Consider the following 23,061-nt stretch of genomic DNA (forward strand, 5'->3'; position numbering starts at 1 on the left):
GTCCTGGGGGCAATCATTCATTCACTAAACAATCATTAAGCACATACTATGAGCCAGTCACTATGCCAGGCTCTGGGGATCCAGAGACAAAAAGGAAACATTCTCTGCCCTCAGAGAGCTTACACTCTAAACACCATGAATGTACATAAGTAAATATAAGATAGATATAAAGTATTTCCCTTTATTTTTATTTGCATTTTAAATTTTTTCAGTCAGCAAGCATTTTTCTCCCCTTGTCCTCTCTCATTGGAGGGAAAAACAAAACTCTGGTCATAAATGTGCATAGTCAAGCCAAAGAGATTCCTTCATTGGCCAGGGCCAAGAATGCGGCTCTCACTCTGCATCCTGGGCCCCTCTGTCAGGAGATGGGCAGTGTTTCCTCTCAGGTCCGCTGTAGTCACGGTTGCTCATCACATTGATCCAGGTCCAAAGTGTTTTCCTTTTAGGCATGGGCACCAGCAGCCAGTGGGCTCAGGAAAGGCCTCTGAGGCAAATACCACCTGGGCTATGCTTTGAAGGAAACTAAAGATTCTGAAAAGGAGAGGTGAGGAGAGAAGCCTTTCCAGGCTGGGTGCGACTGCAAAAGCCAAGAGATGGAATGTTGGGTGTGGGAAGCAACAAGGAAGTTGACCTGGCTGGATGGTAGAGCCTGGGGGCGGGGTGGGAATGATGATGTTCAACAAAGCCTGGAAAGGTTTTAAAATGCCAACCAAGGGACCTAGTGTTTTATCTAAAGAGCAGTTGGGAGCCACAGGAATTTCTTGAACAAAGGAGCAGCGTGGTCAGATCAGTTAGGAATATTGCTTTGACGGCTGTGTCAGAGGTGAATTGGACAGGGAGACCGGCTAGGAGGCTTCTGGTCTGAAAGGCAATGAGGACCTGGACTCGGTCGGTGGCCGTAGGAGCGCAGACAAGCCACGGCTGCATGACGTGTTGTGAAGGTGGGAGCAGCAATGCTTGGCAACCAAGTGGATATGGGGGTGACGGAGAGAGAGAAGGGAGTCAGGAGAATGGGGTTCAAGTTCCAGAGCTGACATTAACAGCTCTGTAACCTTAGGTGCCTCCCTCACCTATCTGAGCCTCAGTTGACTCATCTTTAAAGTGGGGATAATGGTATTTTATAGGGCAGCTAGGTGGCGCAGTGGATACAGCACCGGCCCTGGATTCAGGAGGACCTGAGTTCAAATGTGGCCTCAGGCACATAACACTTACTAGCTGTGTGACCCTGGGCAAGTCATTTAACCCCAATGCCTATCTAAAAAAAAACAACAACAAAAATGGATTTATGAAGAGTTGGACATGACTGGAAAGCAACTGAACAACAATGATAACGGTTTGTGCTGTCTTCCTCCCAGGGTCATTGTGTGGGTCAGGTGAGATAGCAGAAAGGCCCTGCTTGCAGGAAGGTCAGGCGTCACCGTTATTTTCTGCGTGGTGGATCTTCAGTGTTCTCCCTTCTTTGGGATGGGGAGGATGAGATCTGAGAGCGGATGTGAAAATACTTTGGGGCATACCAAAGCAGAAGATGCAGAGAGTGTTTTTCCTTTTCTCATGGATGATTCTGTGTACATTTGGTGTTCTAGCTATAGGACTGGCCTCAGAGAAAGACAAGACCTGGGTTCAAATTCCACCTCTGACACTTGCTAGTTTTGTGATTCTGGGCAAGTTACTTGACCTTGCCTCAGTTTCCTTAACTGTTAATATTGTGAGGTCTCTCCCAACTCTGAGCCTATAATCCTGTGTCCTCTCTTGGCTTCGCTTTCTTCCTCCGTAAAAATGAGAAGTATGGGCTTGATGGCCAGCTCCAGTGATCTGTAACCCCTTCCCTTTCCCAACAGAGGAACCCTTCTGATGTGTCTCTGAATTTCCTATGTCTACCAGTTTGGCTTTCTGAGTATTGTTATAAAGGTAACCACCCCAAAAAATTCTTAAATAAAAATAAATAATAATAAAACCCCAAAAGCATTTAAATTTTAAAAATAAACTTTAAAAATTTGAACAAGCAGAAAAGGGCGACCGCCCTTACAGTTTCTAGGTTACACCTGCCACATGCCAGTCAGTGTCGTCGGTGAGGGCTGGGAGCAGGGTTGAGAAGGCCCCAGCCGAGTGCCGGAGAAGGCTCGTCATTTTTCAGTTTGTTTCATGGATGTGCCGCCTTTTGGGGGCATCACTGAGTTTGGTGCTTCTGAAAGCGTAGGTCCACCCTTCTTTGTCCATCAGAGCCTCAAACCATCCGCTTTCTGGTCAGGGTGGGCCTGTGTTCGTCCTGCCTGCTGGGCTCCTGGACAGAGTGTGCAGGGATTTAAGCCAGTGATGGTTCCCTCCGTAATTCAGGGCAAACAAGAAGAGCTGCCATAGTTGAGGGGAAGCCTTGTAGCATGATGGATAGGTAGAGCATTTATTAAGAAGTTGCTCTGTGTCCAGCACTCTGCTAAGCACTAGGCTTATAAAGAAAAGCCTGCTAGCCAGCCACTGCCATCAAATAGATTACATTTTTTTGAGCAGAACCAGGAGAACATAGTACACAGTAACAGCCACACTATGTGATGACTAACTTTGATAGACTTAACCCTTCTCAGCAATGTAAGGATCTAAGACATCTCCAAAGGCCTCATGATGGAAAATGCTATCCACATCCAAAGAAACAAAACTATGGAGTCTGAATGCATATCAAAGCATAGTTTGCTATTTTTTTCTTCTGTTGTGTTTTGTTTCCTCTTTCTGGTGGTTCCTCCTATTGGTTCTAATTCTTCCTTACAGCGTCACTAGTGTGAAAATATGTTTAATAGGAACGTATATGTAAAGCCTATATCAGATTGTGTGCCATCTTGGCGAGGAAGGGGAGGAGGGAGGGGGAGAAAAATTTAAAACTCAAAAGCTTATGGAAGTGATTGTTGATAATTCAAAATAAATTAATTAAAGATTAAAAATAAAATAAAAATTTCGCTGAAATAAACTCAGAGATAAACTGAAAAAAAGATTACATTTTAAAGAAAACAACATATAAAGGAGCACAGGAAAATGAGGGCTGGCGAGACCCATGCATGGACAATGGCCACACACTAGTGATGCCTTGCAAAGTCCTGAAACTGAGCAAGCCTAGGGAGGTTCTAGGAGCAGGGTCTAGTTTTCCACTGGGGAAGGGGTAGAGATGGCATAGCTGGAGATGTCCAGGTAGTGCTGTGGAGTCCTAGAATTTGGACTCAGGAGACCTGAGTTCAAATCCCAGAGTCTGGGGGGCAGCTAGGTGGCACAGTGGATAGAGTACCAGTCCTGGATTCAGGAGAACCCAAGTTCAAATTTGGCCTTGGACACGTACAACTTACTAGCTGTGTGACTCTGGGCAAGTCACTTAACCCCCATTGCCCAACAAAAACCAAAAAAAACCCCACGAAATCCCAGAGTCTGCCATTTATTACCTGTGTGACCTTAGACAAATCACCTCTCTAGGCCTCAGTTTCCCCACTTGTGAAAAGAGTGGTTTAGACTAAATGACTCTAAGGTCCCTAACCCTTCTCACACTATGGTCCCTCCAGGCTACCCCATCCTGGGACATATTACCTCTGACAGGAAGTCAGCTTCCTCCCTGGTCCAGGTGTCAGTAGTTAGCCCCAAAAAGGGCCAGAAAGGGCTTCTCAGAATGAAAGCTACCTTGGCGAAAAAGGGAAATAGTGTCTGCATCAGGCCCCGTGGCTGGGCTGTGCCACCCAATAATGAAACTTTAAATAATCCGCCCCATCCCCGTTTTAGGCTCTGTTCTGTTGCAGTCCCTTCCCTGGGCCAGCCTTCTTGGGTAAGGATGAGCATTGTGAGTGCCCACTCTGATGGTCCCCCTGTTCTAGTGGGGTAGAGGGCAAAGGAAGCACATATGTCCCCCTCCTCAGCAGTAGTTCCTGAGGGAGGAAGGATCCCTCCAGCCACTACCACCCTTCTTAGACTGTGCCAAATCTTTCCACCCAGGATAACCATTGTCCACATTTGCCTCCTCCTTCAGCCCTGGTCTTCACGCCTTGTCTGTGCCCTCCAATGGTCAGACATTCATTCTACACAGACCTGTGGGTTCAATTGTATCTTTCCTCTGAGATACTTCAGGCTTTCCACTGAGGGCAAGGACCCTGTATTTTACAGAGACATTGAATGATCAGCTGAGGACCCCCAAATTCTCATCTCTAGGAAGACCTGCAAAGAGTGTGGCTAACAATCACAAAGTCATAAAATCTGAGGAGCTGGAAGAAAGCTCAGAAGTCCTAACCTCAGCCTGACCCATACCAACATCTTGAATACTGTTTTCAGCTGGTTGTCCAGCCTCTCCCTGAAGACATCTAGTGATGGAGAACTCACTAACCATTTGTTATTCCCAGCAGTGTCTCATTCTATTTTTGTTATTGTTGGTATTTTTCAGTCGTTTCAGTCATTCCCAACTCTCTGTGACCCCATTTGGGTTTTCTTGGCGGAGATACTGGAGGGGTTGGCCATTTCCTTCCCAAGCTCATTTGACAGATGAGGAAACTGAGGCAAACAAGGTTAAGTGACTTGCCTAGGGTCACACAGCTAGTAAGTGTCTGAGGCCAGATTTGAACTCAGGAAGATGAGTCTTTTTGAAAACTGATTGTGTTCCAGCCTTTTTCTTCCCTAAGCTAAACATCTCCAATTCCTTCAGCTGACCTTTCCTTATAACATGATTTTTTCTAGTTGCTCCATGATCTTAGTTACATTACCCTCTTCTGGACATCTTTCAGTTTGTCTACGCCCTTCTTAAAATGTGGTGCCCAGTCCTGGATACGGTATTCCCCCACCCTCCCAATATGGTCTGGACAGATAGAGAATGACAGGACTTCCTTCATCTTGGACACTCGGCATGCCTTATTAGAGCCTCCGATCAAATTAGTTCTTTTTGGCCATCATGGCCCACTATGCCATGCTCTAGACCACTCTGGAGCCCCACCCCCCACACCCCGGGTTTTAACTTTCTTTACTTGTCTCCCCTGCTCACCGTGCTCTTTGATTTCTGCAGTCAATTTTTGGAAGCCAGGGACTTTGCCATTCTGTAGGGATCAGTGGCCTATCTGAAGACCTTTTTGGGTCCTGAGTTATCTCACCCAACCTCTCAAAAGTCCCCAAGATAAGACTTATATAGAAGAGGTAAAGTCTGTCTTGGCAGGTCAAGATACCAAGATAAAGTAACAGCTTGATGATTTAAGACTGGAAAAGGCCAGTCCCCAGGGGGCTCATTCAGTACCCCCTCATTGCCTACCCCTCTGCTTGTGTGCTGTGATCTGCTCAGAAATTTCCGTGCTGGTGCTGCAACCTCAGTCAGGCCAGCCCCTGTCCTCACTCCACCATTCTGGGGCAGCGAGCAGTGGAGCTCAGCTCTGCCCACCAACTACCCCCACTTCAGAGAAGATGGAAATGTAGGCTGCCTGAGGCAGCAGCCCGCTGGCCAACATGATGGTGATGATGATGATGATGATGATGATGACGATGATGATGGTGATAGCAGCTAACATTTATATAGTACCTACAATGTTCCAGGCACCATGCCAAGTACTTTATAAACATGATCTCTAATAATAGTAATAATAACTAACTTTTAAATAGCACTTACAATGTGCCAGGCATTGTTCTATGTGTTTTACAATTATTACCTCAATTGGTCCTCACAACCACCCGGGGAGGGACGTGCTATTATTATCCCCATTTTCAGATAAGGAGACTAAGGCAATCAGAGATTAAGAGACTCACCCAGGGCCACCCAGATTTGAACTTAGGTCTTCCTGACTCTAGGCTATGCACTTTATCCACTGCACCACCTAGCCGCCCCAAGAACAGAGGGAACTGGAGCAGAGTATGTGTGATGAGGAGAAGAGGCTGCACCAGACCTAAAGGAAAGGGGACTGGCATCTAGCTGGGGCCAGTTCTGTCCCCACAGAAGTCACTTGGAGCAGGGACTGAGGACAGTGAAAAGTGAATTCTTCTATGTGGGAGGGAGCTGAGACACTAGATCCTCTGACTCAAAATCTAGTGGGTTTTCCCCTCCTATATCACACAGTGGCCTACAGCATTTGGCATCTACCTTCTAAAACAGTCTTGAAAAGCAGGACAACAGTGACCCATCTCTAGTCCCACAATGCTTTCCCTTTTTGCCATAGGTCAACATGGGAGAGCAAGTCTTTTCTTCTACCTACGAAGCATGGCCCTTACCTTCCTGTTAAGAACAGAATTTCCAAAGGTATTGTTTGAGGCTAGAAGGCCCTAAGGCCAAGCCATGATCAGCATGTGGCAGCTGGCTTCCTTCCTCAGTGGCAGAAGCTTTTACCTCTAAGATGGAATTCATTGATGAGCTCCCCAGGAAGGGGAAGCAGCCTCTTGAACCATCTCCCCTCCCGCATAGTTTTCTCCATTATGTGAATTAGTTACAGTCACTAAAATTGCATTTCTTCTCTCTTGAGCCAACTTCCTCTTCAGAACCTTGGTCCGTAGGATCCTATGTGCTCTGTCTACTTGTGGAAATCTGCTCTTCTAAAGCTTAAGGTCCACATAAGACTGTGACCAATGCCCTCTTCCTTCCTATCATAGGTTCCAAAATGGTGGTGGCCTCTCTCTCCCAGGGTTCTCACAGTTCCTGGCCAGGGATGGGAATGAGCCAGGGAGGCCATTCTCGCCTACCCTCAAGTGAGGGTGCTTTAGAATAACCCCTCTTGGGGCAACTAGGTGGTGCAGTGGATAGAGCACGGGCTCTGAAGTCGGGAGGACCTGAGTTCAAATCCGGCCTCAGACCAAACACTTGACACTTACTAGCTGTGTGACCCTAGGCAAGTCACTTAACCCCAATTGCCTAAAAAATAAAAAAATAGAACAACCCCTCTTCTGAGCTGTGGGAAAACAGGTACATCGTGGTACTGGGAACTGGTCCAGCCATTCTGGAAAATAATTGTGAAATTCTGTCCCAAAAGCTATTAAACTCCAAGTAGCCATTGACTTAGTGGTAACTCTAACTAGATCTCTACCCTGCCAAAGACATCAAAGGAAGAGGAAAAGGACCCATATGAACAAAATTATCCCTAGCAGCTCTTTTTTCTGGTGACAAAGACTTCGAAACTAAGAGGGTGAATGTGACAGAATACGATTGTGCTGAGGGAGATGTTGAAGGGGATGGTTTTAGAGACACCTGGGAAAATTTGTATGAACTGATGTCAAGGGAAGTGAGCAGAACCAGGGGAAGAGTTTATACAGTGACCACAGTATTGCAATGATAAACAACTTTGAAAGACTTAAAAGCTTTAATCAGTGTAATGACCACCCATGTCCTCCAAGTGACTAAGAATGAAACTTGCTATCTACTTCCTGATAGGGAGGTGATGAGCTCAGTGCATGGAGAGATTGTTTTCCCCTTTGGGCTGTGGCCAATGTGGGAATTTGCTTTGCTTGAGTATGCAAGTTTTGTTTTGGTTTTTTGCTTTCTCAACTGGGGTGGGAAGGACAGAAGACAGTTTCAAAAAATTATTATTTTTTTAAAAATTTTCTTCTTCTCTCAAGAAGACCCTTGGAGCATTGAACTGAATATTGGGGCCTGGAGGAAGGATATAGAGGCTCAGTCCTGTCTCTGATGACTGGCCACCTCCTCAGCTCCAACTATACTCGATGTTCACCTGAGAGACAGTATGGCAGGGGATAGTGGGAGTCAGGAAGAGCAGAGTTCAAATCCTAGCTTTGACACACTAGCTCTATGACAATGGGTGAGTTACTTAATCTCTCTGAGGCTCACTTTCCTCATCTATAAAATGGGTGGATTGGACTAAGTAACCTGTGGGGTCCGTTCGGGTTTTGGATCCATGATTCCATCACCTTTGTTTGGGCCATTTCCTAGGCTGGGGCCCCCAAGGCAGACCTCCATACTCTGCCTCTGTGGCCTGCCATAGAATCGTGATACCGTAGATTCAGAGCTGGAAGGAATCGCAAAAGTCATCGAATCTAATGCCCTCATTTTATTAATGAGGAAACAGAGGCTGGAGAGGTTACACAGTTACACAGCTAGCAAATGTGTGAGGCAGGATTTGAACCCAGGTCCTCATGACTCCAGTTCAGCCTTCCATCCAGTATGCCAGAAGTGTCAGACACTGAGCCCATGAGCCACATGTAGCCCACGAAGCTTCTGAGTGCTGCCCGAACCAGATTAAACTCTAATTGGAAAATATTTAACAAAATACATGAGAATACAATAAAACATAGGTAATATTCATATTTGGCTTTCTAAGTTAACTCCCAGCCCTCCTACCCTAAACTGCAGCTTGTCGTCCCCCACTTCTACTTGAGTCAGACACTACACCTGCCTGTCTCCTTCCTCTGGCCCCAGCGGTGGTCCCGGGGACATGCAGCCGTGGGCCATGCCAACCCAAGAGTGAGCAATTGCTTGTGAGTAACTGAGTGTGGCTAGGATATCCCCATTGCCTTCAAGCCAAACCTCCCCTAGAGGAGAGAATGCAACCCTGAAGTGTGCTAATGCCTAGCCTCTGTGGGTCCTCTATTTGTATTATACGCATGTTATCTCCTCCATCAGAGTGTGAGGTCCTTGCCAGCAGGGACTGTCTTTTGCCTTTCTTTGTATCCCTGGGGCTTAGCAGATAGTAGGTGCTTACTAAACACTTGCTGACTGATCGACTCAGAGCTCTTCAATGTGGTCCAGAAAAATAAAGGGACTCCCCAGCGCCACAAAGTGAAGGAACAGCATGGCTAACGATGACTACTGGTCTTCGTCACCACAGCGGGGCTCGACCCGGTTGGCATTGCTGCTGCTCTCATGGGTTCCCTCTTTGTGCCCATTTCCGGCTCGCTCTGCTGGAGAAAACCACAGAGAGCCCCCAAGTTTCTCTTCCTCTCTTGCTCGTCTGCTCTTCCAGAAGAGCCAGCCAAGATGGTGCTGATGGGGGAGTGTGCAGTGGGGGACAGGGAGTCGAACGTGCTGTTTATGAACCCACAGAGCCTCTGATATGCAAATATTCCCTTTGCAGGTCACCAGAGTGTGGGAACCTCCCAAGCTTCAGCCAGCCCTGAAGTGGGGCGAGGAAGAGGAGGAGAAAGGCAGCAGCTCAGCCTTTAAAAGAGTTAAAAACAAAAGCCACAAGTGAAAGGAGGAGGGGACTTCTCGGAGGCTGGTGACCGCTGCCTCTTGTGGACTGTCCGCCCCCTTCCCCAGGTTCCCCATTGAATCTTCTTGTCTTTGCTATTTCTCGGCTGTCTCTGGATAGTCTAGAGTTGCCACGGTGATGGGGCTTCCTGTTGAATGGGGCCGGCTCCCTGCTGTCCTGGCTGCTGCCGCCGCTGCTTCTCCTCCTCCTCCTCCCTGGATAAAGGGTTGTTTGTGAACAGGCAGACCTCCGACTTCCCTGCTCTCTTCCAGGCTGCATGCTCCCCCAGCTGTTCCCTTTCCCAGGGCTCAGCCACAGAGCGAGACTCCCATTCAGTAGTAAGGGCAAAGGCTTCAGGACCAGCTTGGATGAGATGCCAGCCTATCGAAGCCAGAACTGAAGCATTGTGCCTGAGCCAAACAGATGCCAAACTGTGACTTCAGACTCTGTTAGGGAAGAAAGGGATCCCCACCACGAAGTGGGAAGGGGAAAAAGAGCTCATCTGGATGTACCCAAGGATGTCATCTGGTAGCTTCCTCAGCTAGCTATTTATTTTTGCTAATTAGGTGCTAAGCTCAATTGTTTCTAGGCAGCAGAAGGATTACGCGTACTGTCAGCACCCTCTAAATTTTGGCACCCTGAGATACAACCTTGGCCACCCGGCCCTAGTTACAGCTTAGCGCCCTAGTACCCAGTTACAGATAATGAAGGTCTTTCCCCCTGTGTGTCATCTCCAGAGCCAACAAAGCTAGAATCATGAAGCGGTTGAAGGTTTGTCTTAAGGAAACAGCCAAGTTTTCCTTCCAGAGCCCCCTCCTCACTTCGGGCAGCCTACAGTCAGCCCAGACAACTTAGGTCCCTTCTTTTTTCAAAACAGACTTCTCTTCATCCTCCATCTACTCCTGCTCTCTGCTGGAGAGAGGGGGAGCCTGAGACCTTGCCAAGTGCCCCCGGGTGCCTCGGAAGCAACAGTCACCTTTTCTTAGACACTCAGTATCTTCTGAAGATACTGGAGGGATTCTCATATTTGTACTGGGGTACTGAGGCAGGCTGGTGAGGAAGAGACTTAAGAGTGTGGGGGTGGGGGGAGCCTTTTGCTGGTGGTGCAGGAGAGTGTTAGACTCTGAGTTAGGAAGACTGAAGTTCAAATCCAGCCTCAAACACTTATTTGGCTTTGTGACCCTGGTCAAGTGTTATAATCTCTCTACACCAGCTTCCCCGTCTGTGAAATGGGGATAATGACAGCTCCTATTTTCCAGAGTTGTTGTGAGATAATAGAATGTAAAGTGCTTTGCAGACCTTTAAGCACAATGTAAACCTTAGCTATTATTATTGTTACCAAGTTTTGCCAGAGGATAACTTTAGTCTAGAATCTTGGTTGTCCTAGTTGGTCCTAGTTGACCAATTACTTCATTGAACCACAGATTTCAGAGCTGGAGGGGACCCCTAGGGCCATCTAGACCATTCCATCCCAGTAATTGGTAGGAATCAAAGGACGGTGGTCGAGGTCAAGGATCCAATTTCAGCCCCCCTTCCAGGGATAGGTTGGTTCTTTCTGGCCATTCTTCTCCCCCTTGCCCCTTGTGACTCTTTTGTGGGGGAGGAGAGAGAAGGGCTCATGATGTTCTTGCAGTTAGATAGGACGCTGGGCCTGGAGTAAGGAGGACCTGAGGTCAAATTCAGACTCAGACACTAAATAGCTGGGTGACCCTGGGCGAGTCGCTTAACCTCGGTTTGCCTCAATTTCCTCATCTGAAAAATGAAGATGATGAGAATAGCACATAGCACTTACCTCCCAGAGTTGTGAAAATCATATAAAATATTTGTAAAGCCTTTCTCACAGTGGCTGGCACGTAGTAAGCACTTTATAAATGTTAGCTGTTGTTATTCATTCACCTTCTTCCTCCCATTGGGCTTAGGTAGAGAATGGAGCTGAGTACATCCTGGAAACCATCGACTCCCTGCAAAAACACTCATGGGTGGCCGACATCCAGGACTGCACAGACCCCGGGTAAGCAACAAGGAGTTGAAGACAGAGACAGAAGGGAGGTGGAGGGCGTCACATTTGGATGGCACAAAAGGAAAGGGGCCGTGAGTCAGTGGGACAGCCTTGAGACAGATGGGTAGGACCTGATGTACTGGTCCCACTCACAGTTAGAACTCACTACTTCTCACTTCCCTCTCAAGTTCATGAGCCTCAGTGAATTTCACATTTCCTGTGTTGTTAGAAGACCAGTTGCGTCATGTTGGGCTGGTCTGGGCCCCTCCCTGGTGCACTCATACTTTCCTTCCCTTTAACATTTTGGGGCAGACCTCCCTTGCTTCCACAGGCTGGACTCTCTGGGGGGCAGAGCAACCTGAGTTATGTCAGTAATGGAAAACTCACTCCTTCCCTTTTTCTTGTCCACTACATCCTAGAATCAACAATTCTGTTGTAACCCAGCCTCTGGGACAGACTCAACCCAGACTCTCCCACAGCTACCTTCGCCCACCGTGAGTGAGATGAGAGGGAGGGCTCTCTGGGGGTGAGCTAGAAAGCTGAACATCTCAAACCTCATGAACCTTGGTCTGACTAGGGAGGAAGGCCCTTCTATATGGTAGATCTTTTGTAGGTTGGGGCCTGGCACATGGCCCTTTAGGTGCCCAATAAATGCTTGCTGAATCAATGAGTAGAAATAGTGTTATTCTTTTCAAGTAGCCCTCTGTTTTTTGACAAGTCAATTCTCTGGGCCTCAGTTTCCTCCTTTGTAAAATGATAAGAGATTGGGCTAAATGACCTCAAAGGTCTCTTCCAGCTATAGATCTATGATCTCATGACTTTGTCCCAATATTTGACAAAATATCAGATGTAAAGGAAGTGACGTGTGAGTTCCATTGGGGAGAGGTCATTGACAACTTGAATGCTTGGGCAAGTCTGCGTAGATGGGGCTTCCCAAGATTGAACTTTAAGGGTGGGAGGAAGTCAGTAGGTAAAAAGGGAGAGGGGATCATGCCAGGCCTAGTAAATGTCATGAGAAATTCACGGCTTCCAAAGTACTTTCCATCAGCTTCCTCCCTTTGTCCTCACAGCCATGTGGACCGACAGGTGCGATAATCTCTGTTTTACAGAGGAGGAAACTGAGGCTCAGAGAATGTGGGGGAATTCTTTGGGGTCACGCTGCCATTTAGCATCCAGCACTCTCTCTCCTGCGACACAAGAATGTCCGGAGGTGGACTCGAATGAGTCTGAGACCCACCCACAATATCCACTTGGAGAAATCCAGCTGTTAGTGGGCGGTGAGACTGGAGCTCAGGAAAGAGGTTCTGAAACACACTTAGAGAGATGAGAGAGTGTAATATCTCATAGGGTCATAGATCTGGGAGTTGGAACAAACCTCGGAGGTCGCTGAGTCTAGCGCACTCATTTTACAGATGAGGAAACTGAGGCAGAGTGACCCTTTTTTTCATGTGGTTTGCCCAGAGACACACAACTAGTAAATGTCTGAGGTAGAAACTGAATCCACATCTTCTTGGCATCAGTCCAGCATTCTGTCCGCCTTTGCTGCCTCTCTGACCGGGAGGCAGAAGAGCTGAGTTGGAGCCCTCCCTGACTCTGCCATTTTGCCGCCCAGTAAGTATGGATAAGTCATTTAAGCCTCAGTGTCCTCACCAGTCTGCTTTCCACTAGACCTCCCACTCCAATGGGGTGAGAGGAAAGGCAGCAACCACAGAGGGTGATCCAGAGCAGTAACAACAAGGGTTATGAAACATCTCCAGCGCACTCAGGTGCTGTGCTAAGGGCAAGGGACACAGAGAAAGATGAAAACGTGTTCCCTGTCCTCAAAGAGCTCTCGCTCGAATGGGAGAGACAACATGTGAACGGCCAAGCATTCGAGATGTACACATAGTCAATGGAAGGTAATCTTAGAGGGCAGGCACTAGGCCCTACGGAGGCAGGGAGAAGCCTCCTACAGGAGGGAGGAGTTGAACGAAATCTCAATGGAGGCCAGGAAAGAGAGCATTCCAGGCCTGAGGGGAAAGCCAGTGCAAAGGTGCAGAGGTGGGAAATGGGTGTCCCGAATAGTACATGGGCTGGCGTAGCTGGTCAGAGAGAAGGTGGAGGGGAACAAGGTATAAAAAGACTGGAAAGGGGGGAAGGAGACAGGTTGGGAAGGGATTTCAATGGCAAACACAGCGTTTTCTGCAGGTGTCCCAGATATCTCAGGGCCGATTTAAGCTGGTAAGGCGTAAAAGCCCACTAAGACTTTTGGGACACCTTTTGGGATCTGGGAGGTAATAGGGAGCCACTGGAGCCGGAGTGTTTGAGTGAGGGTGACATAATTAACCGCTTTGGCAGCTGAGATGCAGATGGATTGAAGGGGGAAGAGAAGACTATGGCCACAGTCCAGGCAAGAGATGGCGAAGGCCCCGGCTGGGGTTATGCCGTGTGAGTAGAGAGAAGGGGACAGAGAACATATAAAGGATGGTCCACCAGCTGGACTGTTTGGGGTGAGAGAGGGGAGCTGAGGGACCAGCAGGCTGCTGGTTCAGAAGAGGGAGGAGTCTGGGGAGGGCAACGTCACCAGTTCTGTTTTGGACATGTTGGTCTGAGATGTTTGTGGGATGTCCCATTCAAAGTGTCCGATGGACCATCAGTGGCGTGGGACTGGAGTTCAGGAGATAGAGTAAGGCTGGCATAGACATCAAAGAGTAGGTTGTATAGAAATGCTAAATGAATCCAAGGAAGCTGGTGCGGACACCAAGTGAGATGGTATGGAGGGAAAAGGGGAGAGGGCCCACGGCAGAGCCTTGAAGGACACCCACTGTTAGAGGGTGTGGCAGGTAGGAGGAGAACCTGGAGAGAGTGACAGCAGGAAACTGAGAGGGGAGGGAGGGCCACACTCTTCACACACACCCCCACACACATATACCACACACACACACACACCACACATACCACACACACACACACACAGAGCAATTAGCTCCCCAGAATTGTGTTAGTCCCAAACTATGATATACATAGCAGCACAGAAGAAGGACTTTGGGCAAATCACTTGACTTCTTGGGCCTCCGTTTCCTTGTTTGTGAAATTAGAAGATAAGAAGATGACCTCTGTGGTCTCTTCCAGCTCCAAATCAAAGTTCCTATAATCACTCTGAGCCTCAGTTTCCTCATCTGTAAAATGAAGGAATAGGACCAGAGGACCTCAGAGATCCCTTCTAGCGCTAAATCTGTGATTCTGTGATTGGAGAGTGGGCAGCTAGGGGGTGCCATAGTGCACAGAGTGATGGGCCTGGAATCAAGACGATTGAGTTCAAATCTGGCCTCTGATACTTCCTAGCTGTGTGACCCTGGGCAAGTCACTTCACCCTGTTGGCCTCAGTTTCCTCATCTGTAAAATGAGCTGGAGGAGGGAATGGCAAACCTTGCCAGTATCTCGGCCGAGAAAACCACAAATGGGGTCACAGAGAGTTGGCCACAACTGAAAACAACTCAACAACAACATCGTTATTGCAGAGGGAATTCCAGGTGGGAGGGGTGGCTTGAACAAAGGTGCGGAGGAGGGATTGATGGTGAAGCGGGACTCTTCCACCCAAGTTCATGTCATATTCCTACTCTGCTGAAGCAGAGAGCACCTTGTGAAGTGGCCTCTTGTGCGAGCTATGGGGTAGGGTGGGAGAGGAGCACAAATCTAGACTCTCCGCTCTTCCTTTGCAGAGACAGTGGGGACGACATTGAGCTTTCCTCCTGTGCCCAGGGCGGCTGCCTTCCCGGCCGGGTATCTTCTTGCAGCTGTGAATTCCTCACCGAGGGTACGTGAAGGGGCAGCCCCTCGGTGGCCTTTGGGAGCTGGGTCATTAAGGAGGGTGGTAGGCTCCATGCACGATCCCAAGCTCGCCTGCCAATCTCTGTCTTCCATGAGCAGATGTCCCCCGGCCCCCGGAGAGGTGCTCTGGGGCCCCGGAGTCAGCACTGGGTGCAGTGGTCACAGCCCCCCACGGCAGGGCCAGGGACTCCACAGGAGAGCAGTTGACCCACGTCCCTCTAGAGAACTTCCTTCAGACCCTGGAGTCTCCCGCCAGCACCAGTCACACAGGTACCTGCTGCGCCTTCTTGGCATTGCTGGAGGTTAATTACCTCTTTTTTTCTCTCCAAGCCCATGGCTATCACTGTGGACTCGGCCCTTATCTCTTCACATGGGAACTCCTTTTTGAGGGGGAGGAGAGACAAGACCTGTGCTTTGATCTTCACAGGCAGCTACTGGTGAAGTCGTTGCTTCAGCCCATGTAGTGTGGCACCTGCCCGACCACCCAGAGCTTCCTTTATAGCAGGGCCTCTTAATTGTTTCGGTGTTGTGGGCCCCTTTGGTGGCCTGGCGAAGCCCATGGAGCCCTTCTGTGGAGTCCTACACTCAGAAATGAAAGAAATAGTGACTGAAGGAAATGCTCAATTTCAGTTCAAGGTCCATGACAATCAGGATATCCTTTTTCCCATAGAAGTTCATGGATCTCCTCAAATATGTCCGCAGACCCCTTGGGTTTCCATGGAACTTAGGGAATGAAGTGACTTGCCCAGGGTCACATGGAACCCAGGTCTTCCTGTTTGTGAGGCCAGCTCTGTCTCCGCTATGGTACAGTGCCTCCATGGACTATTATTGCCAGGTCCCTGGTAATTATCCCTACATTGTCCCTTTCAGAATGTCCTTCCCCTGCCCTCACTAACCATCTTCAGTAGATAAAGTCCAAATTATGTAGAACTGGCCTTCAGGGCCCTCCCAGTTCTAACCCCAGCCTGCCTTTCCAGGCTCTTCTCCCACTAATCACTACATTCCATTAGACTGGTCTCCTCACAGTCCCCCCACATTTCTCAGACCATCTCAAGGACTTGATGGCTGTAGGGAGCTTGCCAATGCAGATCAGTACCCGCAATCTCCCAGAGTCACCTGGGGCCTGGAAATGTCAGGTGGTTTAGCCAGGGCCTCACAGCAAGGAGCTCACCTTCACTCTCTCCACTATGCCTCTTAGGCCCCCTCCATGTACCATTTTGGTCCTCACATCCAGGATTTTTATGATACTTCTTCATCACCTGGAATACCCCAAATGCTGCTAAGTTACTTTCTTCTCCTCCTTCCCAACCTGATTTCCTTGTCTACACACTCACCTCCATGTCTGTGGCATATCAGTCCCACCTCATCCCACCTGGGCCAGTCAAGACAGAGCCCTTCCTCAGGAGCCTAGCAAGGGCTGAGGTCTGCGATGCTTCTTCCCCCCACTCATGGCACCATATCTCTCTCTCCAGGGGAGGAATGCAGCCAGGTGGATCTGGAGATTGTCCTTTCAGACTATCCCTGGTTCCATGGGACTCTGTCCAGGATCAAGGCAGCCCAACTGGTCCTGGCAGGAGGAGCCAGGAACCACGGCCTCTTTGTCATCCGTCAAAGTGAAACACGGCCAGGGGAGTATGTGCTGACCTTCAACTTCCAGGGCAAAGCCAAGGCAAGTGTGTACAGACTGTGGGTTGGAGATTGCGGGTTGGGAATGACAAGAGAGACGGATGTAGTGAGGGAAAGAGCATCTGCCCTGAAATAAAGAGGGCCCTGCGTGGCCCTGGGCAGCTCGCATTCTCCTCCTGACTGTGAGAAGACTGACAGAATTGACCAGGCACTGGAGCCAGGACCTCCCCTTCCTACGTACTTCAAATCAAGCTCCCTTCATGTTCAGAGGCAGCCAGGTGGTACAGTGGGTAGAGCAGGGGGCTTGGAGTCAGGAAAACCAGAGTTCAAATTTTGCCTTTTATATGATCCTAGGCAAGTCATTTCACCCCTCTCAGCCTCATTTTCCTCATCTGTAAAATGTGGGGCTTAGACTCAGTGACCTCTAAGGTCTCTTCTAGCTCAAAACCTGTGGAATATCTGTGCCTCAGTTTCCCTGTCTGTAAAATATAAGGTTTGGATTCATTGGCTTCTAAGGTCCCTTCCAGCTCTAACCTATATCCCTCTGATCCTGGCTTGACTGATTTGATCTACCTGGTACTAGAGATGCTTTCACCCCATCCTTCAGAAGGGAAAACAAAGGCCCAGAGGGAGGGGACAAGTAGAACTCTAAGCACACCCCTGGTGTCACCACTATCAGGCCTCACGTCTCCTCTGATTCCTGCTGGCTTTGCTTCGGCCCTCTTTAGGAGCTCTCGGGTCCCAGGAGCCAGTCCCAGGCTGGGCACATGGAGGCAGGATGGCTGGGGCCATCGGATGCAGTCACCTCTTTTCTGACCATGGAAAGATGTATCCATGGTGAATTCTTTAAGGAAGTCTCGTCCTACCTGTGGATTTTTGCCGATATTGGCCCGAGAGAGAGAAATCTTCTGCCACCCCCCCCCAAAAAGAAAGAAAATTATAGGCAAATATAAAGAATGTACATAAGCAGAAAGGGCCACTGGGTGGCGCTGTAGTGGACAGAGTTCAGGGCCTGAAGTCAGGAAGATGTGTCTTCATAAGTTCAAATCTGGCGTGAGATACTTACTAGCTGTATGACCCTGGGCAAATCACTTAACCCTGTTTTCCTCAGTTCCTCATCTGTAAAATGAGCTAGAGAAGGAAATGGTGAATCTCTCCAATATCTTTGCCAAGAAAACCCCAAATGGAGTCACGGAGAATCGGACATGACTGAATAACAGCATAATCAGGGAATCTTTTTCTCCCTCCCTTTAAAAACTATTCCATGAGTAAAATCCACTGGGAGACAAGAAAGAATGTATCACTTAAGTTCAAACACACATTCTCCTTCCTTTGATCTTGTTACAGAATGTCCAGGCATTCTCTTGCCTCCCACCCCCAAATGCTTTCAGCAACAATTAGGTGCCAGGCACTATGCTATGTGCTTTACGAATATTATCTCCTTTCATGTTATTAACCCATCTATAGTTGAGGAAATTGAGGCAGACAAAGGTTAAGTGACTTGCCCAGGGCGGCCATGCAGTCAAGGCTTGAGTCTGAGTCATCTTGACTCTAAGGCTGACGTCCTGTCTACAGCCTTCTCTCCTCCACATTTGGCAACAAATAAGCTAGAATTCTAAAGCATGTTGCCCTTACTGCCACATCACTCAGATTAGCAGGAATGTCCAGTGCTGGCTAAAGTAGTTTCTGGGATCTCTCAACCTCACCATTGTGGTGACTGTTTCACGTGAGTTTAACTTCCATAAAAAAGAAGAATCGGCATCAGCGTCTTTATCCAGTTCCTGTTTTTCAGAATCATCAGTTAGTTTGAGCAGGTCTGTTTGGGGCTGTCGTCAACAGATGCTTGCATGTACAGCTGCCTTCTCATTTTTGTCCCATCTTCTACTTTGGAGTTGAGTTGGGCTTTGATCCAATTGCATGAACATCTAGCTCTCCAATGATTCCCACGCCTATAAAGAGCCTTCCTATTAAGAGGCAGTCAATTTCATTGTGGAAGATTGGTGTTTGGATTTCACCATGGCCATCAACTTCTGACTCTCCTTGAAGAAAGGATGAAGGAGACTTTCTTTGAGGGGCTGTATGGTGTAATGAAAGGACCCTTAGTTTGGAGTGTGAAGACCTGGGTTCACCTCTTGGCTTTATCACTTTCAACCTGTGTGACTTCTCTGGGACTCAGTTTCCTTTTCTCTAACACGGGGCCTATAAGATCCCTTTTGGCTCTAAATCTTTTGCTGTTGGTTCATTTTTCAGTCATGTCAGACTCTTCACCACCTCTTTTTGTGAGGGAGGTTAGTTCTTGGCAAAGATACTGGAGTGGTTTTGCCATTTCCTTCTCCAGCTTATTTTACAGATGAGGAAACTGAGGCAAACAGGGTGAAGTGACTTGCCCAGGGTCACACAGCTAGTAAGTATCTGAGGCCATATTTGAACTCAGGTCTCCCTGAGGCCTGGCACTCTATCTGCTGTACCACCAAGCTGATCCCACAGTATGCAGCTGTGAGACTTTGAGTATCAATAAGCCTTTGGCCTCTTTCATTTTCTTAATTCTTTTCTTTTTTTTTTTTTTAGGCAATTAGGGTTAAGTGACTTGCCCAGGGTCACACAGCTAGTAAGTGTCAGGTGTTTGGTATGAGGCCGGATTTGAACTCAAGCACTTCTGACTTCAGGGCCAGTGCTGTATCCACTGTGCCACCTAGCTGTGCCCATTTTCTTGATTCTGAACAACATTTTTTGGCCATTCCCCCCATGCCCACCTTTGCATTTATGTCACCTGGTATCCAAATACATTTTAATTTGGTTTAAAAAATCTTGAATTCTTCCTATTTCAACATCTTCAATGTATATTAGCTTATAGGCTTCAAATGTCTTCCCAGCAATCCCCTTACAATCACAGATTTAGAGCTGCAGAGAGCTTAGCAGCTGGTGAGGCTAATTCTTACCTTTTACAGATGAACTGAGGCCCACTGTGGCATAGTGACTTGGCCAAGGTTCACACAGGTACTAAGGGGTAGAGCCAGCATTTTAACTAATACCCTCTGGCAGGGAGGTGGTGTGGAAGGGGAGTCAGGAAGGCTTGAGTTCAAATCCTCCCTCAGATGCTGACAGCTACGTGACCCCGGGCAAGTCACTTAACTTCTTTCCACCTCAGTTTCTTCTGTAAAATGGAAAGAATAGCATCTTCCTCCCAGGGCAGGTTGTGAGGATCAAATGTACATAAAGAGCTTTGGAACCTTTGAAATGCTGTGTAAATGCTAGCTCAGCATCATCAGTGTTGTTGTTACTGGTGGTGGTGGTAGTACTGGTGGTGGTGGTGGTAGTGGTGGTGGTGGTGGTACTGGTGGTGGTGCTGGTGGTGGTAGTGGTAGTGGTGGTGGTAGTGGTGGTGGTGGTACTGGTGGTGGTGCTGGTGGTGGTAGTGGTGGTGGTGGTGGTACTGGTGGTGGTGCTGGTGGTGGTGGTAGTGGTGGTGGTGGTACTGGTGGTGGTGCTGGTGGTGGTAGTGATAGTGGTGGTGGTGGTGGTGGTGGTACTGGTGGTGGTGCTGGTGGTGGTAGTGGTGGTGGTGGTGGTGGTACTGGTGGTGATGCTGGTGGTGGTGGTAGTGGTGGTGGTGGTGGTGGTGGTGGTGGTGGTGGTGGTGCTGGTGGTGGTGGTAGTGGTGGTGGTGGTGGTGGTGGTACTGGTGGTGGTGGTGGTGGTGGTGGTACTGGTGGTGGTGGTGGTGGTGGTGGTGGTGGTGGTGGTGGTGGTGGTGGTGGTGGTGGTGGTGCTGGTGGTGGTGGTGGTGGTGGTGGTGGTGGTGGTGGTACTGGTGGTGGTGCTGGTGGTGGTAGTGGTGGTGGTGGTGGTGGTGGTGGTGCTGGTGGTGTGGTGGGTGGTGTGGTGGTGGTGGTGGTGGTGGTGGTGGTACTGGTGGTGTGTGCTGGTGGTGCTGGTGGTGGTAGTGGTGCTGGTGGTGGTGCTGGTGGTAGTGGTGGTGGTGGTAGTGGTGGTGGTGCTGGTGGTGGTAGTGGTGGTGGTAGTGGTGGTGGTGGTAGTGGTGGTGGTGCTGGTGGTGGTACTGGTGGTGGTACTGGTGGTGGTAGTGGTGGTGGTGGTACTGGTGGTGGTGGTGGTGGTGGTGGTGGTACTGGTGCTGGTGGTGGTGGTAGTAGTGGTGGTACTGGTGGTGGTGCTGGTGGTGGTGGTGCTGGTGGTGGTACTGGTGGTGGTAGTGGTGGTGGTGGTGGTGGTACTGCTGCTGCTGCCACTGGGGGTCTCGCTGCTGTTGTCACTATTCTCTGATTCCAAGTCTCTGAGCCCCGTCCACTGCACCACACTGTGTACCATGAACACTTTGGAATGAGGTGACCAAGCATCCCATGGCCCCATGTTACTCACTAGGAAGTTAATCCTATTTCTAACCCCCTTTTAGAAAATCTGAGCTTATTGTTTCAGGAAGCAGAAATTTGATCATTTGTTTTCCTCCCTGGTGAGAATGGATGTGCCTCAGTTTCTCCCGGAGGGTATTGACTTGATTGTTGTGAGGATCAGATAAGATACTGTATCATAAAGCACTATATACCTGGTGCCATATAAATTCAAGCTGCTGCTTCTGTTGGCCAAGGGTTTCACATTTAGGATCCCAAGTTAAATTAATACTTATAGATGGTCAACAAAACCTTTGATTCTTCCCACCCTGTGTCCCATTTCTGCCATCATCACTGCAGGAGCAGAAAGGAAGTATGTAGGGGGGTTGTGATGGGGAAAAGGGAGTGACTTTGGAGTCCAAGGTCCTGGGCTTAAATTTTGGCTTGGCCGTTATCTAGATAATGCTGGGCAAGTCACTTCCACTCCCTAGGCCTCTACCTTAGAACACCATCCCTGCCCACTCCAAATGTCTGGCCCACGCACAGAGGAAAACAAATTACCCCATTTCCGCCTGGGAATTCATTAATCACCTGGTTATCAGAGAAGTTTCTTCTTCTGTAAACTGAGGCCTTTCCTAGTGCTAAGTCCAAAGAGCTCCAATTTGTATGTTTCCAAAATGTTTCCTGGGTCACTATGGCCAAATAATCAGTCAGGTAGTGGGGGACTTGCTGATGACGAGCCCTTCCGTCCTTCTCCTGGCTGGTCCCTGGCCAGCAGATGAAGTGCACTGCCCTTCCTGTCTCAGGCCCGCTTCCGAATTGATTTGAGGGTTCTTCGAGTTTGTATTAGCAGCACTAGAGCTTCCCCCTCCCCATTATTGGGGCTAATTGAGCGTTCATAGAATCATCAATCTGGAGCCGGCAGGGCCCTTGAGAAGCCGTCTTGTCCTAGCTGGCCGTAATAAGGACACTGGCGTTTCTATGGGTAACCGCAGATGGCTGCCCTGGAGCCTCCCATCACAGTGGGAAGGAGCGGGGGATGCTGTGTCCACTGGCCTTCCTGCTGGCTGCAATCTGGCCCTCTGCCCTTCGGATGCTCCCGTCTTCTCCTTGGAAAGGAGTCCTGTTCCACATGGCTGGGGCACCCTCTGTGGGCATCTCCTCCCTTCACTGTGCAGCTGCACCAGTCTCTTGGCAGCTTCGGAACCGTTTGCATATCTTAAAGATCATCTCAGAGTTAATGCTTTTCCCCTCAGGGGCTTTTCTCTTGGAATCCAACTCGCCCTTGCCAGCCAACTTAAAAGCCAACTTCTCTGATAACCAGGTGATTAATGAATTCCCAGGCGGAAATGGGGTAGTTTGTTTTTCTCTGTGCGTGGGGGCTGCAGCCATCCTTAGACATTTGGAGTGGGCAGGGATGGTGTTCTAAGGTAGAGCTAAGGGCTTGGGTGGAAGCGGGGAGGGGTCCTTAAACAGCTGTAGGAAGATTGGTCCCAGTGGGAACCCCAAAGAGAGCTAAGAGAGAGACTTTGCTCTTAGGGACAGGAGCCAGGCTGACGGTATTCAGGGTCCCATTATCCAAGCTGGGATTGACCCAAGGTCCGGCTGACCTTCCTTCAGCTTCCACCCAGAGGAGATGAGAGGAAGGTAAAGCTGCAAAAATGAGAAAACCCAACTCATCCCGAGCAGCCCCCAGGAACGGCTTGGCTTGCCCAGCTGGAGAGTTCACGCAGTCAGACTACAAGGCCTCCCCTTGCTTGTCAGACATTCCAGCCACACTGACCTTTCCGAGGGACAGAAACCAGCTCAGGTGTGGGCTGCCACGCACTCTTCCTCCTCATCCGCCCACAGCTGCCTATTTCCCTCTCCCTCTCTCACCTTCGCTCCAGACTAAGTTGCTGAAGACTCACTTTCCCCAGAAAACTTTCTTTGACCTCGTCACTATCATTGGACCAAAGGGTCCCAGATGAGGAGCTGAGGGAGACCACAGCAGGCACCTTGTCCAACTTCCCCATTTGGCAGGCAGGGAAACTGAGGCCCTGAGCGGGGTCAGCCTCCCTCAACGTCCTGCAGTCTTTGAGCCCTGGCTCCACACCTGCTATCCTTTCTCACATAGCCTTGGGAACCAGCACTCGTCTTCTTCGCCAAATGT

At 49.1% G+C, this 23,061-nt stretch overlaps 1 protein-coding gene across 5 annotated transcripts in view; it reads left to right on the forward strand.

The window, feature by feature from the left end:
• SH2B2 (SH2B adaptor protein 2) overlaps positions 1-23,061 on the forward strand; it is a 69,138-nt gene that overhangs the window by 41,293 nt on the left and 4,784 nt on the right. For 3 of the 5 annotated variants that reach the window (XM_021005726.2, XM_021005724.2, XM_021005728.2), the window contains exons 4-8: positions 11,045-11,136; positions 11,544-11,618; positions 14,826-14,920; positions 15,034-15,204; positions 16,407-16,603. In XM_021005726.2, the coding sequence (XP_020861385.1) occupies positions 11,045-11,136; positions 11,544-11,618; positions 14,826-14,920; positions 15,034-15,204; positions 16,407-16,603 (630 nt within the window). The remainder of the gene's footprint in view (positions 1-11,044; positions 11,137-11,543; positions 11,619-14,825; positions 14,921-15,033; positions 15,205-16,406; positions 16,604-23,061) is intronic. The other 2 variants (XM_021005727.2, XM_021005730.2) reach the window with 1 other exon arrangement.

This window comes from Phascolarctos cinereus, unplaced genomic scaffold, assembly GCF_003287225.1.
Source record: "Phascolarctos cinereus isolate Bilbo 61053 unplaced genomic scaffold, phaCin_HiC Scaffold_5;HRSCAF=322, whole genome shotgun sequence".
NCBI lineage: Eukaryota > Metazoa > Chordata > Mammalia > Diprotodontia > Phascolarctidae > Phascolarctos > Phascolarctos cinereus.